The 16885-nt window shown below is 46.3% G+C and overlaps 2 protein-coding genes across 7 annotated transcripts in view; one reads left to right on the top strand and one right to left on the bottom strand.

Moving 5' to 3' along the window:
- SEC31B (SEC31 homolog B, COPII coat complex component) overlaps window positions 1–16885 on the top strand; it is a 58121-nt gene that overhangs the window by 29133 nt on the left and 12103 nt on the right. For 5 of the 6 annotated variants that reach the window (XM_027594241.2, XM_027594236.2, XM_027594220.2 and 2 more), the window contains one exon: window positions 109–1259. The exons of the other annotated variant lie outside the window; for it this stretch is intronic. In XM_027594241.2, coding sequence (XP_027450042.2) covers window positions 109–288 — 180 coding nt within the window. In that variant the 3' untranslated portion in view covers window positions 289–1259. Of the gene's footprint in view, window positions 1–108; window positions 1260–16885 lie in introns of those variants that run through there. 6 annotated transcript variants of the gene reach the window in all.
- On the bottom strand, window positions 5191–12408 carry WNT8B (Wnt family member 8B). Its single transcript, XM_027594275.1, has 7 exons — window positions 12302–12408; window positions 9530–9597; window positions 8732–8765; window positions 7802–7940; window positions 6807–6932; window positions 5942–6084; window positions 5191–5736 (listed from the first exon to the last, which is right to left on the bottom strand). The coding sequence occupies exons 3-7, from the start codon at window positions 8744–8746 to the stop codon at window positions 5191–5193; spliced, it is 969 nt and encodes a 322-aa protein (XP_027450076.1). The 5' UTR covers window positions 8747–8765; window positions 9530–9597; window positions 12302–12408.

The following is a 16885-nucleotide window of genomic DNA, read 5'->3' as shown; positions in this document are numbered from 1 at the left end:
CATCTTGCCCGGCCTGGGCTCCAGAACTTAAATCCTCTCTTACCCTTCCATGCTCCCAGGGTAGGGTCTGGGTTGGGCTCCCTGACCTAAGCATCCGTCCCTCCACAGCTCTCACCTCATGTCCTGGCTGGGCTCCATGAGGTTGCCCGATGTGTGGACGCAGGAGACTTTGAGCAGGGCCTTGCGGTGCATGCCCAGGTGGTGGGCTGCAGCAGCTTCAGCGAGGTCTCCAGCTTCATGCTTGTCCTGAAGGCTGTCCTCACCATTGCTCATAAGCTGCACATGTAAACCAGGTAGCCTCTTTTGCCAGGAGGCTACTTCTGCTGTTACTTTACTCCTCCCTGCAGAAAAGGGGGAATTTCGGAATAGATTCTGTTTGTTTTTCCCCACGCTCTTCCCTTGCTGCCAGGGATATGATGCTGTGGGCTTGCCTGTGAACTAGCAGAGTGCCTGCTTTCCACGCCTTTATGCCTGGCCTTCTAGAATCCACCCAAGGCTCTCTCAGCCTCTGAGGCAGAGCAGAGAGCTGGTTCTTCACTTTCCCTGATACTGTACTCTGACAGGACCCAGAGCAGGGCATCTTCTCCCCCAGGGATATTCTGATTAAGTGGCTTCTGAGGGGGTGAGCAGGATCATTACCTCCAAGTCTACCTCTGCTGTACCCAGCTTGTGGGGCTTTTGTTTTTCCCCTTCCGTGGGTGATGAGCCTGACATTACCTTCTCCTTGCCTCTGACTTCATATTTCCAGGTCCTTTTTTCTCTGAGCCCTGGAGGCTGGGGTAGAGTTGACTGTTGTTCATCTTTTGAACAAGTCATGGACATGAGGGGTGGGTGCTGAGCAGAACCAAAAGGAGGAACTTTGGCCCTTTTTACAAGGACCTATTCATCTGCCAGTATTATAAGGGTGGGCTCGGCTAGGCGGAAAATAGAAGAGGTGCACTGCCTTTTGCTGGGAGCTGTCCTAGGCTGGGAAACAGGAGGAGAGGGACCACTGCCTGCAAGGAATGGTCCTGACTTGAACTGTCGGGCCCCTGGCACCTGGCCCTCGACCATTCATTCTGTGATCATCAGCCCAGTTCTGGAATAGGAGCCGTATTAACAAAAGACTTTTCTAGCACTGCTCCTCAAGGGTTGGAGGCCCTTCTCCTCAGCCCCTACATGTCTCAGGGCTGCCTTCTTTGGCTGCACTTTTCATGGTTGAACTTTGCATTTGAAGCACTGATGTACGTAACGGGCAATAAAGCTGCTTTGATTTGGTTTTCTCAGTCATCTCCCAATTACTGTCTCCTCTGGGTCCTATTTTGCCCTTACCTCTCTTCCTAGACTCTTTGTTCTTGCTCCCTGTGCCCCAGTGAGGCAGGACACATGAGGAGTCTCGAGAGTTGAAGAAAGGAAGGTGCAAGGAGGAAAGCCTTGCAGCGTCTGTGGCCACTCTGCTGTGTGTGTGTGTCTCTGTGTGTGTGCGTGTGTGTGTGTGTGTGTATGTCTCCGTCCGTGCCTGACGTTCAGCTCTAGGGTTTTCCCCACACCACTTCAGGGCCGAGCTCAGCTGCACAAAGGGGCTGGGTGTGAAGCCGGGGGTACGATCTCTAATCCTGTTGTAGATCCCATCATGTCTGTGGGCTAGATGTGTGTGTTTGGGAGGAAGGGATTGTTAGGCAGTATTTGTTTGTAAAGCCACTTGCTCTTCAGATAATACTTGCACTAACTTCTATTGATGAAGCAGTGTGAGCCCCAGCAAAGTCCTTTCCCAAAGTGTCTTTGAAGCCAAGAGCCCATTGAAGGGAAGAAAGGCAGGGAGAGGGGATTAGTTTGTTCAGCAGCTGTGAATTTCAGTGGGAGGTTGATGAACTCCGAAGTCTTTGTTTAAATTAAAGGGGGGGAGAAAAAAGCCGCTGCTGGAGTGAGAGCCCCACTTGGGGCCCTGAACTAACACAAGGAGAAGTCTGAGCTGCAGGGAGCTGTGTACTGACTGCGAAGACTTTTCCCAAACACTTTCGGGAAAGGTGTTGTGAGAAGAGAATGGGCGGAGTGGGGGATTAGCATGTGAAATGAAGTTTTCATTGACTCCAGTGGGGGTAGAAGGCTATTTTAATGGCATTTTGTTCTCTTATTTTCTCTTCTTGAGCTCTTTAGAGATATTGTTTTGCTAAGACAGGCTTTCTTCCCCCTTCTTTCCAGTCTGCGGATTGCCTCTATGGGAGCCAACATAAATATTTCTCCTCCAGGAATGCGGGTTAATTAAAAGGAAATGAATGAGTGGAAGCATCCAATCCAGACCCACAATAGGCGGGTGCCCTGGCCTGCCCTCCCCTCCCACCATCGCCAGCACCACCAGTGCTGAGCACGACCCTGGCTCTGTCTTTGCCCTAACCTGCTGCTAAGGCCAGTTGAGGCTGGGATTCTTTTCAAGAAAAGAAAGCCCTGCCTGTGTGTAGGCTCACAGGCCAGGGACAGGAAGGAGACAGTGTTTTGAGCCCCACCTCCCCCCACCCAGTGTCCTTGTCACTTCGCAGAATCTCCCTCTGCTTCTCTCTGGTGGAGACAGATGGGCCTTAAAGAGTACACAAGAGGAGGGAAGGGACCAGGGTTCCAGTATGTACCCCATGGTAACTTACTAGTTGCCTGAACAAGACAGACATCTTTTCCAGTATCAGTTTTAATCTGTAAAACAAAAGGTTTGACTAGCTGACCTCCAAGGTGTCTTCCCAAGCCTGTTCTGGAGTTGTCCATATTTGCAAAGGGGAACACAGCCCTGGTGATTGAGTGTAAGAGAGAACCTAAACTCCATGAATGCAAGGAGGTTGCTGTGTTGTTCACCACTGTATTTGCACTCCAGTGTTGGCTGCATGACCAGATGAATGAATGGATAATGCAAGAGAGGAAAAAAAGCAATACAGATCTAAGGTAGCTCAATAATGTTTTCTTTATAGAACTCAGATGAATCTGGTATCAATTATATCCATTTGGGAATACAAAACAACAACCTATGAAAGAACTTTCTGGCAGCATGACTGGTTTCAAGTACTGACCTGGAATTACCAAATATGAAGCACAATAGTTCTCCTACTTTTATGCTACGAGACCTCCTGGAGAATGCAGTTTTCCTTTACAACCCTGTAGTTTTATATTTTCTAGCTGCCTTGCCAGGTTTTCTTACTGCACACTATCAAGTAATTCTGCCAAGTGGGACAGCCAGGTTAATATATGCTGCTACTTGATTAGGGAAGGACAAGTGGGGAGATTCACGAGGCCCAGATCAAGGCTGAGGGAAGGAGCAAAAAAGGCCTTTTGCTGATAGAGCTGGAAATGAAGTGCTAGGATTGTCTAGGAAGGTCACTAGGTCACTAGGAGACCGTGAAGGGAAGTGTGTCCCCTGTGAGGAAGGGTACATAGCCTCTCCCCTCAGTAAGTGTTAGTTGACCAGAGGATGTATAGGGATGAGGCTAGGGGTTTAGAGTCTGACCTGGCCACTGTCCCAATTTGGCATATAAAAGGAGTCTTTTTCACTCTCCTGGGTTGGCCTCTAAAGCCTCAGCCCCTGTTACCTACTTGGAGCCACATCTCTGTGCTCTCTCCTACTCTGGGAGGTAGGATGAGATGGTCCGGCAACTGACCAGTTCTCCTAAAGAGCTGTCCCGTGTCCAGACCCATGACCAGCTTGGGAGAAGGGAGATGGCTGGGAAGCTCCCTGGGTTACAGACAGTCTGTCAGGGATTGACTCTTCCCTTTCCAGAGCCCTCTTGCAGAAGCAAGTCCCTGCTGTACTGCTTCTGTCTCAAGTACACAAGCAGTGAGCTCTTAGCTACTGAGTGAATGTATTTATTGAGGGAAGATTTATGTGGATGATTCACTAATTGTTGGCAGATTAGCCTCAGTCAGGCCAGCATAACTACTTAGGCCATCGGGGAAGTGAGGCTTAAGGGAGGATAGTGTTCTGGCAAGGGGGGAGGGAAGAGAGGGCCTAGATGTTATATCTTCCACCCACCCTCCCCAATGTCCCCAAGAATAAGTTCAATAGCTAGAAAAGAAGGCACATATCACAGTGACTGCAATAAATTAAAGTTCAAGGTGCTGAGCTTCCAATTGGAAAGTTTCGTTGCAGGAAGTTTACCTATTGAAGGCAAGTATCCAGTGCCCTGAATCCTGCCTGTTTGAGATCCAGGTTTGCAAAAAAGGAAAGGTCCCAGCTTCTCCTTCCTCAAACTGGGGTCTGAATGGGAAATGGGCTTTATTTAGCTCAGTCTTGGCTCAGAGAAACAAGGATCCTTTGGGGAAGGAGAAGAGGTAAATTTGGTTGCGAGGAAGAAATAGGTTAGGAGCAGGGAGAAGTTTAAGGGGTAGGAAATGACTGGTGATCTGCCCTTACATAGTTCCTAGACATTATGGGTATGCCTGGAGCACCTCGGGTGATTGTCTAGGAAGGTCACTAGGTCACTGCCTGCCTGGTGAAGTCCGCTGGAGACATGGTATCACGAGGATGAGTAGCATCCTTGGTTTCCAGCGAGTCAGCCCGCTAGGGTTCCCACTTCTTCCATCTTCAGGGCCTGCCTCTAGGAAACAAGCCCCAAAGACATGCTTTTCCCGCGGTCAGTTTTGTCACAGTTTTCTTCAGGGAAAGGGAACGAGAGAAAGCATTAGAGATTGCTGGGGTGTCTGCCAACAGTTAGCAGGGAATCAGGAGCACGGAAGGAACTCTGTAGAAAAAAAAAGACGTGGCTATGGTAGAGACCTGGCAGCAGAAAAATGGGGGGAGGGGTGCAAGAAAATGGAAAAAAGAGAAAAGCATGGCTTTACCCTGGCCCTGCATATCCGAGAAGTGTTCTTCCACAGGCTCCATAGGCCAAGTCAGGCGTTAGGGCAGCTAGGAAGGGGAGGGAGGAACGCCTATTCTCATCCTAGTCCAGGGAATAGCTCAAAATCTCAGGACTGGGAGTTCTCAGCCCTAAGTGTGGCCGGTGAGGATGATGCAGACGGAGTACGAGGAGAGCGCAGAGGAATCGGGGGAAAGGGTTGGAAAGTGGCAAGCTCTGGAGAGATGGCGGCGTCTCTCCCTCTTGGGATCCCTGGGCAGGGGAATGCGGGCCGGGCCGGGGTGGGGGTGGGGGGGCATTCCCTAGGTTCCTCTATTACTGGGATCTCTAAAAGAAGCCTAGGACAAATGGGGAAACGAAGGAGGGGAGGAGCCCCTCAGGGTTTTCTCCCGGCTTTGTGCGCCGCGCCCCCCCGCGGCCGCTCGGCGCGACTGCAGAAGTATTTGGTAACCCGCCGGCGGCACTGCTCGCAGCGGACGGCGCAGCACCAGTGGAACTTGCAGTTGCAGCTGGACACGGTCTCGGCGCGGCGCTCCTCCACCGCCAGCCCGCAGTCCCCGCAGAGCCGGCGGCAGCTTCGGCGCTCCCAGCGGCCCAGGGCCCGCCCGCGCCGCAGGCACTCTCGGCCTTCGGTACCCAGCAGTCCTAGCGTTTTGTTCTCCAGGCAGTAGTCCGGGGAGTCCTCCAAGTGCACCAGCTCCCGCGTGGAGATGGAGCGGAAGGTGTCGGCGATGGCGCCTCGGCCCGCAGCACTGTTGCCAGCCCCCTGCAGCAGGTCCACCTTGAGAGCCGCGTGGTACTTCTCCTTCAGGTGCGCGCCCACCTCGCGGAACTCAGGCAGCTGCAGCCAGCAGGTCTGCGTGGTGCAGCTGCCTGACACACCGTGGCACTTACACGTGCGTTTCATGGTGCCCTTCACCGCCTGGGGAGAGAGCTGGGAGTGAGCTGGCCAGGGATTAGGAGGTGGGGAGTCGGCCGCTGGGGGGCTTGTGAGGCCTCTAGCTAGTCCACATGGCTGGCCGGTTTGGTCCCTCGCTTTTCCAATCTGTTAAATGAACTGAAGAGCAGTCCGCACTAGGGCTGGTGGATGGAGCCAGCTGCCTCACCCCAGGGGCTGCAAGACTCACCTTGCGGCCAGCCTCGTTGTTGTGCAGGTTCATGGCTGCCCGGGCATCCTGTCCTGTCTCTAGGGCATCGACGAACTGCTTGGATATTGCCTCTCCGAAGCCCACGTTGTCACTGCAGCCTCCCCACAGCCAGCCTTGGCCCCCTGGAAGAGTACAAGGGGAGAAAAGGTCGTTGAGCAGGCGGGCTTGAGCTCCTGGACTACTGTTTCTGATTGGGTTTGGGGTTGGGCAAGTGCTCTGTCTCCAGATCAGTTTCCGCCGAGATTTGTTTAGGCCCTGTTTGCGCTTCCACTTCCAGCCTCAGCCAGTCCCCTGCTCGGGACTCCATGACCTAAGGAGTTGCAGAGTGGATTCTCTGCAAGATCCCGGCGGCTTGGCCCTCTACACGCTGTTTCTGGTCTTTGGGCAGAGTGTGTCCGTGCCTGGTGAGTGATTGACATCCACAAAATGGCCCGGAAAAGGAGAGGAAATCGGCAGCATTGAGAGGCGGGAGAGAGGTGCAATAGAAATAATATGGACCAACCAAGTTGGAAGTTGAGCTGGAAGGCGATTCAAGAGGAGGACAGCAGGAAGGAAACAGGGACAAGCAATATGGAATGATGTTCCCCCTATTCTGAGAGAGTAGCAGGATTGAATCCATAGGGAGTGTTGTTCCTTTATTGTGTTTAAAGAAACCCCTCCCTTAGAGAAGGAGGGCGCCAAACTACATTGAGCCTGGTTTGTCACTCTAGGGTTTTGGCTTAAACTGGGCGGCCCTGATTTTCCCCAGATTTAGAAGAACACAACTCTTCTTCACCCCATGGAACTTTTCATTCGTAGTTAACTTTGCCAGCCTGCCCTGGCCACCCACCACACCTCTACTCACCCAGCTGCCCATTGCGGGAGTCGTCACAGCCGCAGTTGTCAAAGTCGCCAAGGCTGCAGTTCCTAGTCAGAGTGTACATGACCCCAGCAGAACTGATGGCATGTACAAATGCTGTCTCCCGATTAGCTGGCAGGCAGGAACCAAAAATGGGTGCGTCAGAGGCAGGGGTTGCGACTCAGAGTACCAGTCACGCTGTCTTCTTCCTTGAACGCCATCATTGCACCCTCCACCCCCAGCTCCATCCTGTTTCCCCATCTTTATAATGTACCTTACTCTCTTCCATGGTCTGCTCCAGTCTCGGTCTCAGCGCTACACTTCTCCCCTCCCATCTTTTCAGGTCACACATTATGACTAGGTGGCTAGATTACTGTTGACATACATGGTTCTAAAGGATTTAGGTGGCAAAGAGCCAGAGGAGAAATGGGGAGGGAGATGAATCTGAAGGCCAGATTTTAAAGAACCCAAGCCTTTTTCTTCCTGAAATACTGAAGTCTAAGAGGCATGGGCCAGCAAATCCTGAAGAGCACCTTTGATTGGCAGCTATTTCATTTACTGGCACGGCCACTCTTTTTCTTCTCCTTGGGAATCTGGTGTCCAAGTCAGTCCCCACTTGTCCTGTACCTCTCTGCTGAGCTGCTGAAGGAAGGGGCTAAGAGGCATGAAGAATTAATACTCCTACCTACCTCCTGATGCTCTTTATGTTGTGAGGAAGGCCTTAGCCAACTGGGAGGCAAAGGATATTATAGGATTAGGGGTGAGACAAGGTCCGTTCATTGAGCGGTGAGGGTGTTGGGAAGAAAGAAAAAAAGCTTTATAAGTAAGAAGGAGGAGATGGAGAAGGGACAGAGAAGATCCCAGAGACAAGATCACCTGAGAGCAGAGACCAGGTGAGGACTAAGATGGGGATGTAGAAGCAGCAGGGGGCCATCCCTGAAGAGTGGGGCTCTAACCTGTGGCCAGGGGGTCCAGGGAGCTGTGGCCAAGGCTTTCCTTACCACTGCGAAGGCCACCATGGCTGGACAGCTGCAGGGCTCTCTCAGGGCAGTTCCATCGGTCCCAGGCAAACTGATACTTGCATTCTTCAATACCACTCTGGGCACCAGCTGCCACACTGCTGGAATAGATCAGGTAAGCCTACAGAAACACAGGGGTCCAAGTTCAGACTCCCAGCTGAACTTGGGAGGCATTTGCCCTTAAGTTGGCTATGCATCTCTTTTCCTGCCCACTCACCCCTCCTTCGAAAGTAGTGACAGAGTAAGCACTTTAAATATGCTGTTCCATTTAACATCACAAATAACCTTGTGAAATAGGTACCATTTTTATAGATTAGGAACCTGAGGCTCAGAGAGGTGAAGTAAAGCAGTTTACTTAAGGTCCCACAGCTAGCCAATGGTAACAGTAGGAATGAAATTCAGTGTTGCCAGACTCTAGACCTCACTAGCCTTTCTTCACAATACTATTCTGCCTCTCCAGAGTGAGCCCAAAATACATAATTCATGGATTTTCAGCTGTTCTCATCCTATTACTGTCTTAGAAAAGAACATTTAGGGGCTGGAACTGTCCTTAGAGATCATGGAGTACAATGTCAGCATTTTAAAGATGGAGAGCTGTGTCCTACCACTGCACTGAGAAGGATGTGTGGCTGCAACCTGGCACCTGGGAAAGGCTGTTGACTTTTGTGGCTCTGGAACTTCTGGCCATAAATTCAGAATCAATACTCCTGAGTTCTTGCCTTTGCCCTGACACTAGTTTGCTGTGTTCTTTTGGGTGTGTCCCTAACCTTCTCTGTGCCACGGTTTTTCCTTCCTTAATATACACAGCTAATAAAAAATGTGGATATAATGAAAAGAAATTGACATGTATAGTCTTCAGTCAAGAGGCTAAGATTAGTGAAATCCAAATAAGTCAAAGGACATTTTTCTTACCTTTGGACCAGTCATCAGGAAATTGTTCACTGACCTAGAAGAGAGAAAAACCATAGAGCATAATGGAGATAGACCAACTCATTTCTGTTGCCAAGCATTATAAGCATTACCTCAGCAAACATAATTGATAGGAAGAGATGAAAATGGTTTTGCCAACGAAAAATTATGCATAAGAAATCTATTAAAGATAATTTATCTAGTAGCATATGTACAAAAGGAGCTAACATTAGGGCGCCTGGGTGGCTCAGTCAGTTAAATGCCTGACTCTTGATCTCAGCATCATGATTCAGTCCCCACGTTGGGCTCCATGATGGGCGTGGAGCCTACTTAAAAAAAAAAAAAAGGAGCTAACATTATGCTTTCTTTTGATTTTTAAAATTTCAAATACCGAAAATATTGGGAGTAATATTTGATTATTATTTTGCCATGGAGTGGGAAGAGAGAGCATTAACTCACTACTGTGTACCGACACTCTACTGAGTCTTTTACATGTTGATCTTGTTAAATTCTTACTCTCTTGGCCATTATTATCCCTATTTTTTATTTCTTAAAAATATTTTATTTATTTATTTGAGAGAGAAAATGAGATAGAGCATGAGAGGGGGGAGGGTCAGAGGGAGAAGCCGACTCCCTGCTCAGCAGGGAGCCCGATGTGGGACTCGATCCCAGGACTCCAGGATCATGACCTGAGCTGAAGGCAGTCACTTAACCAACTGAGCCACCCAGGCACCCTATTATCCCTATTTTTTAAATAAGGAATCTGAGACTCAAAAAGGTAAATATATTGTTCAGGCTCACCTAGATAATAAGTGATTGAAGCAGGATTGAATCCAAATCCATCGGACTCCATAGGACTCAATAGTTCTCTAATCAGAAAGAGGTAAATAGTAGAGTGTCTTTCTAGGACCTGAGTCATAATTAAATTCCAAAAATAAATAATCTGACTTTGGAAAATAGTTTGGCCATTTCTTTCAAAACTGAAATAAATGGACTTGCCATTCAACTTAGCAGTTCCACTCTTGGGCATTTATCCCAGAGAAATGAAGATTTATCTTTACTCAGGAACTTGTACATGGATGCTTATAACAGTTTATTCATAACACCCCCAAATTGGAAACTACTCAAATACCTTTTGAAGGGTAAGTGGATAAAATAACTGTGGTACATCCATGCCACAGAGCATTACTCAGTGGTAAAAAGGAATGAACTAATTGATACATTCAATAATGTGGATGAAACTCAAGGGCATTATACAAAGTGATCAAAGCCAATCTCAAAAGGATACATACTTTGGGGCACCTGAGTGGCTCTGTTGGTTAAGCATCAGACTCGGACTCAATTTCTCCCCAGGTCATGATCTCAAGTTTGTGAGATCAAGCCCAGTGTCAGGCTCCCCACTGGGCATGGAGCCTGCTTAGAATTCTCTCTTCCTCACCCCCACTCATGCTCTATCTCTCTCTGTCTCTCTCTCAAAAAAAAAAAAAAAAAGATACATACTTCATGATTTCATTTATGTAACAATTGTGAAATACGTAATTATAGAGCTGGAGAATAGATTAATGGTTGCCAGGGGCTAGGGATAGGGGATGTGTGTGGCTATAATGGGGTAACGCCAGAGAGTCTTGCTCTGGCTCACAGAGGCAATCTTTATGTTAGGCATAATTTGCAAAGACTTTTGGACATTTCCAGGCCAGACGGAGGCTAGTTCCCATTCAGAGGACAGACAGTATCAGGAAAGAAAACAGCAACAAAACAAAAATCAAGTGGTGGACAAAAGAGAAAGCTTTGCCATGAGCCTGGGTGAAGAGACACACTGTGAGAGGATACTAAGTTGGAATCACAGGGAACCACGGGCGGAGGGGAGCGGGGTGGGGGGAGGTAATAGAGGACTCTTTTCTCAAGACCCTACAATATGTAAAGGTTTGTATGATATGCTAGTTGAGCCAAAATGATTAATCAATTAGATTTAATTGAACACCTGCCATGGGACAAGACTATAGGCCTTGTGTGGACATTTCCATTAATTAATGTTTGTTAACCCCGGAGTTATTTGCAGACATATTCAAACCATTATGGCTAGCTTCCTCATATCCAGACCATCCAGTATTAAGAAAAGACTAGTATTAACTAGACTTATTGTAATGATCATTTTGCGGTATGTTCATATATCAAATCATTCTGTTGTATACTTGAAACTAATGTTATATGTTGACTATATCTCAATTAAAAAAAAAAAGACTGTGTGTCCTTGTGAATACCAAAGGAGGAAGATCTTGTTCTTAGTTAATGAGACAATGGCAAGATTTTTTATTGGGGAGTAAAATATAATATGGGTTATAGAAAACATAGTCAGTGTGTGATGTTAGAAAGTATAAAGAGAGCCAGAGAGAAAGGAATTTAAGTGTTTGTATGGGTATTACCTAGGGACAATTATGTGATTGGAGGCAAAATGCTAATAAACAGTAGAAGATATAAAATATGTTTACCAAGTGGAGGCAGCTCTATAGAACATGGTACAATCAGCATGCTCCTAGACGAAGTACAAGCTTCCCATTCCCCATATGGACAGTTGCTGAAGATACTACACAGACTGAGTATCATTCAAAAGGCTTGTGCCTTACCCTCCCAACAATTCTCAGACCTTTTTTGAACTCCAGACTTGCATATCCAACTATATTCTTGACATCTCCACTACAGTGTTTGATGGGCATCTCAAACTTAATACATCCAAAACTTAACTCCTGATCTTTGCTGCCACCATCCCAAACCTCCTTCTGTAGTCTTCCCCACTTAGGTAAAGGACAGTTCCTCCTTCTAGTTGTCAGACAACAATCTTGGAATCATCCTTGACTCCTTTCTTTCTCTCACATTCCATATTCATTCTGTCATCAAATCCTGCCAACTCCGGCTCAAATTATATTCAGACTCTAATCGGTTCTCAGCACTGTCACTGCTATCACTGGGTCCAAGCTATCATTGTCTCTTGCCTGCATAATTGTTTCGTTTTTAAGATTTTACTTTTAAGCAATCTCTACACCCAATGTGGGGCTTGAACTCACAACCCCGAGATCAAAAGTCGCATGCTCTACCAATTGAGCCAGCCAGGCACCCCATTGCCTGGATTATTGTTAAAGCCTACTGACTGAGCTCCTCGCTTCCACCCTTATTCTCCCATATATCATTCTCAAAATGATTGGTCCATTTAAAGATCAGTCCCTTTAAAATATAGATCAGGGGCACCTGGGTGCCTCAGTCGGTTGAACATCCAACTCTTGCTTTCAACTCCGGTCATGATCTCATGTGTCATGAGACCGAGCCCCATGTTAGGCTCCACACTGTGGGGAGTCTGCTTGAAGATTCTCTCTCCACCCCACCCTCCACCCCCTCTCAAATAAATAAATCTTTTTAAAAATAAAATGTAAATCAAATTTTGCTACTTTCTCCTCAAAATCCTCTAATGATTTCCTATTTCACATACAGCAGAAGCCAAACCCTTATCATGGTTTATAAAATCCTATACGATCTGGCCCCCGTTAATGCCTAATCTCGTACTACTCTCCCCTTACTTACTCTGCTCCAGCCACACTGGTCTCCTTGTTGTTCCTCCAACACACCAGGCACTCTCCAGTCTCTGCACCGTTGCACTTGCTGTTCTTTCTGCCCGGAATGCTTTTTACTCAGATAGCCACATAGTTTGTTCCTTTACCTGCATTCATCCTTTAAATCCAATGTGTCATTCTCCCTAAAGCTTTCCTTGGTCATCCTATTTAAAATGACAACTCCCCCATCTTTCTCTACTTCATAAGATGTATGATTCTATTTATACAAAATGTCCAGAATAGTCAATTCCGTATAAAAATTTTACTTAAGTATCTAGTTCAAAAGCCAGCACTTCTTGAAGACTCACAGCAACTTTCTTCCACCTTGTAGTAAGGTTTCCTTTTATTCCCTACTACTTGCCTCTAAGTAGGGATTGCCTTAGTTATCCTTGTACCATCTCCCAGCTCCCACTACAATACCTTGAACAGAGTAAGCGCTCTTTAAGAATGGATTGAACTAAAGGGTTTTGAAAAAAGGATGGAAGGATCATCAGAATGAACAGAAAATTGTAGGATAATAAGGACTGAAAAAGATCTGGGGAAGGGTGTGAGAAGGAAGTCTGGCAAGCCAGTGCCCCCACTAATTTTCTAACATTGTGAGCAGACGACCGTGCTACATTAGCAGATGATCATACCGCAGGAGGAACAGACCGGGAACACTAAGCATATGTACACAGAGGTTGGTATTATCATCAAAAGTTCTAGCAAAGTCAATCTGACACACTTCGTGTTATGTATAATTGTGATTGTGCTTCATAGTAATTAGACATAAGTGGTAAGCAATTTCCATAAATAACTGCAGGTAGTTTGGTTTTTATACTGCCAAATAAAAGTTTTGTAATTCTTTCTCCTTTGGACAGTCTCCCAGTATATCTACTGACACCATTTAAAATTTAATTTACATCACACAGTAATAGCTGACATTTATTGAGTATGTCTCTTCTAAAAGAGATACAGCCTTACCTGTATCATCATTTTTAATTTCCATGGCAACCCCATGGGATAGGTACCGTACTATTTACTGAATGTTTATCCGGTGCACATTCTTTACATGTTTCAAGCTCGTATAATTGTCATAACAACTGCATAAGGTAGAAACTATAATGTCTTCTATTTTACAGAAGCAGAAACTGAAACATACAGTGGTTGGCCAGCATCACACAGCTAGTGAAGTGGTAAAGCCAGGATTGGAACCTAGTCAGTGTGATTCTGGAGCATGTATTCCTTCACTGCTGTGCTTCTCCGCAACCCATATTTCTCTTGCTCTTATTCCCACCTGCTAATTCAGGACTCCTGATCCCTGAAAAGTTCTTGATCAGTATTTCTTGGAGGTCTTAGTGATGTTTTGCACACACTCATAAACCAGCTCAGTTAACTATCACATTGTCTCTGCTGCTCTTCCATTCTTCCATTGCTCCAACCCTCCCTCTGTTTGTATGTCCACCAGGCACCCGTATCTGCCAGGGCTGTCCTCTGCTTTATCTGGGTACCACCACATCCCCTGGGCATATTTTGGGGAGGACTGTTGCTGCTCAGACTGGGTTCAATTCATAAAAAAGTAGGAATGTACCACACTAATTCAGGATGTTAATAATGGGGGACATTGTGCGTGGGGGAAGGGGGGAATTTATGGGAACTCTATATGTTCTGTTCAAGTTCCCTGTGAATCTAAAACTTCTTTTAAAGCAACTATTAATTTTTTTTTAAATACAGGGACAGATGTCTTTTAATCCATTTTAGGGTTTTGCTTTTTCCATTTATGTATCAAAACTGCCATTTATGTACACGGTCTTATAGGGTTTTAGTAAAATAGTTCTTTCAGGTTTTGCCTGTAACAGGCCCTCCTAGTCACCCTCCAACCTCCTTAAGTGGACTAAAACTGAAGGGCTGGCTAACATGTTCCAGTGACAAGCTTCATTGCTGGGATCTTCTCGATTCCCTTCCCTTAGAGCAAATGCTATCCTGGGAAGACTCCAACTTATTTAGATAAACTTCTGGAGTCTTCAGCCCTGCCAATTCTCCTGACCTGCCCATATATGCAGAATTCAAGTGGTGGGCCCAGCCTGGAGCCCCTTCAGGAGGTGCCATCCTCACAAAGAAATGGGTGATTAAGAAAAGTATCAACTAGATTTTCTCTAGTGTTTTGTTGATACCTTTCCTGGGCTCAGCTTTCAGTGACCTCCTGCTAAAAGTGCCTTTGTCCCCCTAAGAGCAATATCCTTGGCCTTGGCACACTGGCTATTATTGATTCACCCACACTGGACCTCCTCCATCCCTATAACGACTCCCTCAAGAATAAGCACCAGTGCACTTTCTGATTTAGGAAAGACTCTTTATTACCTTGGGAGCTGGCAGTTTCCATTGGCTCAAAAGCAAATAGATGGGACTCTCCTGCCAGATAAGCAGGATAATTCTTCAATGAGATTCTAACTGAAACTAGCCCTGCCTCTATCCCCGGATGCCCAAAGAAGGTGGCTCTGGTGAAGGCATCTCCCCAGATCTGCTTGTGGCCTTCCCGTGAGTCCCAGTGGTGAAGGGTATAAGCAGCAACCATGCTCCACCAATTCCCTTTAACTGTCAGGTGGCCTAGTGCCTGGCCTAGACAGGACTGGATTCTTCTACCTCCTGTCTCCTGGTGCCAGTCTTGGCTTTGACTTTTTTTTGAAGTGTTCCATCAGTCTAGGACAATGGAGTGCAAACTTTAGTGTTGTATGTAAAACTGGGAAGTCTGAATAAGCTTTATGGAAGAATTACTATGGTTATAAGATGTTAACACTGGGGAAGGCTGGGGAAAGGGTGCATAGGACTTCCCTGTACGGTTCTTTGCAAACCTCTGTAAATCTGTAAAATGTTATTTATATAAAAATAAATTGATAGGGGCACCTGGCTGGCTCAGTCGGTTAAGCATCTGCCTTCAGCTCAGTTCATGGTCCCAGGGTCCTGGGATCGAGCCCTGCATCAGGCTCCCTGCTCAGCGGGGAACCTGCTTCTTACTCTCCCTCTGCCTGCCGCTCCCCCTGCTTGTTCTTTTTCTCTCTCCCTCTCTGTCAAATAAATAAAAAAACCTTTTAAAAATACATTTATAATTTAAATATATAAAATATATAAAATATAAATATATAAAAATTAAATGTTACATGCATACATACATACATGATCTGGAATGCCAGAGATCTGGAGAATAGACTTCAGTGTAGGCATTTGAAAATTAATCCACATGGATTAGCTGGTAGAGTCCATAAGAATCCTCTGGGGAGTTTATTAAACATGAGGATTCTTGGGCCCCAATTCCAGAGACTCTTATTGAGCATTGGTGATGGGGGGAATAGATGGTAGGAATCTGTATGTACACATTCCTAAGATGATCCTCAGAGTCCACTTGGAGAAACACTAGTCCAGGTGGAGAACAGGCATCTAATACCTAAGCAATAATTTGAGGACTTGGAAAGCTTAAATTATTGCTTCAGTCTTCTAGACAAGGGCTGTTCCAACTGTAACAGTAACAAATTGGTGGACATTCTCTTGTTTTGTTTCTGGATGGAGTACCTTCTGGTTTTGGTAGCTCTCACAGCGCTCTCTGGTCACTGCCTTGAGGGGCTGGGTCTCTGACTGCACTGAGCATTAAAATCGTGGGGATCTCTTTCCTTCCCTGCAGTTTTTCTTGGTACTATAGTATTTTATTTTTTCTCCCTAGTAATTGTAACTGACTTGTTTATGCTTACTTTTGTTATACCAGGAATAAAATATTTTGGGGGGTGGAATGTGCCCCCAAGGATTCTGAGTGTTTGTCTAGGGGCCAGCTGTCCTCTAGGAAACATGCTAACTACCTCCATTCATAGAAGTCTTCAACGGCATAGCTATGATTTTATATTCTTAGACCACCTCCACGTTCTTGTCATCAACCCACTGTCATCAATGAGTCTGTAATTCAGTCTTTATTTTGTACTTTTTCCTGTAAGCTTCTAATGCCATCTCATCCTTCTCCCAAGTTAATTTACCAACAGTAAGAATTTGGGAGAGGAATAATCTCTCTCTCTCCATCATTCCTTCTCAGCTCTCACAATAATGTTTCACCGTACCTTCTGCTGTCACTTGCCCTCATCTAGGCTGGTTAGCTAAATCATGTCCTCTTCTCCATTTTCACTGCCTTCTGCCCAGCTCCCCTACTGTCAACATTTACAAGTCCTTTCCCCTTCATTTCAATGGGTGCCTAAGTCCTTACTAGTCTCCTAATTACTAAATGTCTTTTTCAGTTCTTGTTAAACAACCATCCAGATACAGATGCATTTGTAGTTTTGAAGCTATGGGTAATGCTAGAGCAGAGTCCTATGGACTTTCTATCATTTTCCCATTGCTTCTCTGCCCTATAGATCTTCTAACCTTGCAACACCTCAGTGGCTCTAATCAACCATGATCTAACCACAATTCAAAATTCTTTGATCTAGGGCAGTGTAAATGCTCAAACACCCACAGCTTTCAGCATTGTGCAGCTTCTCTAGGGAGCTATATTACCTCCTGAATTGCCTATTTCATGATCAGCCTGATCACCAGCAAC

Source organism: Zalophus californianus, chromosome 15 (assembly GCF_009762305.2).
Source record: "Zalophus californianus isolate mZalCal1 chromosome 15, mZalCal1.pri.v2, whole genome shotgun sequence".
NCBI lineage: Eukaryota > Metazoa > Chordata > Mammalia > Carnivora > Otariidae > Zalophus > Zalophus californianus.
The sequence above is the reverse complement of the archived record's forward strand: the minus strand, read 5'-3'. Positions and strand labels throughout refer to the sequence as shown.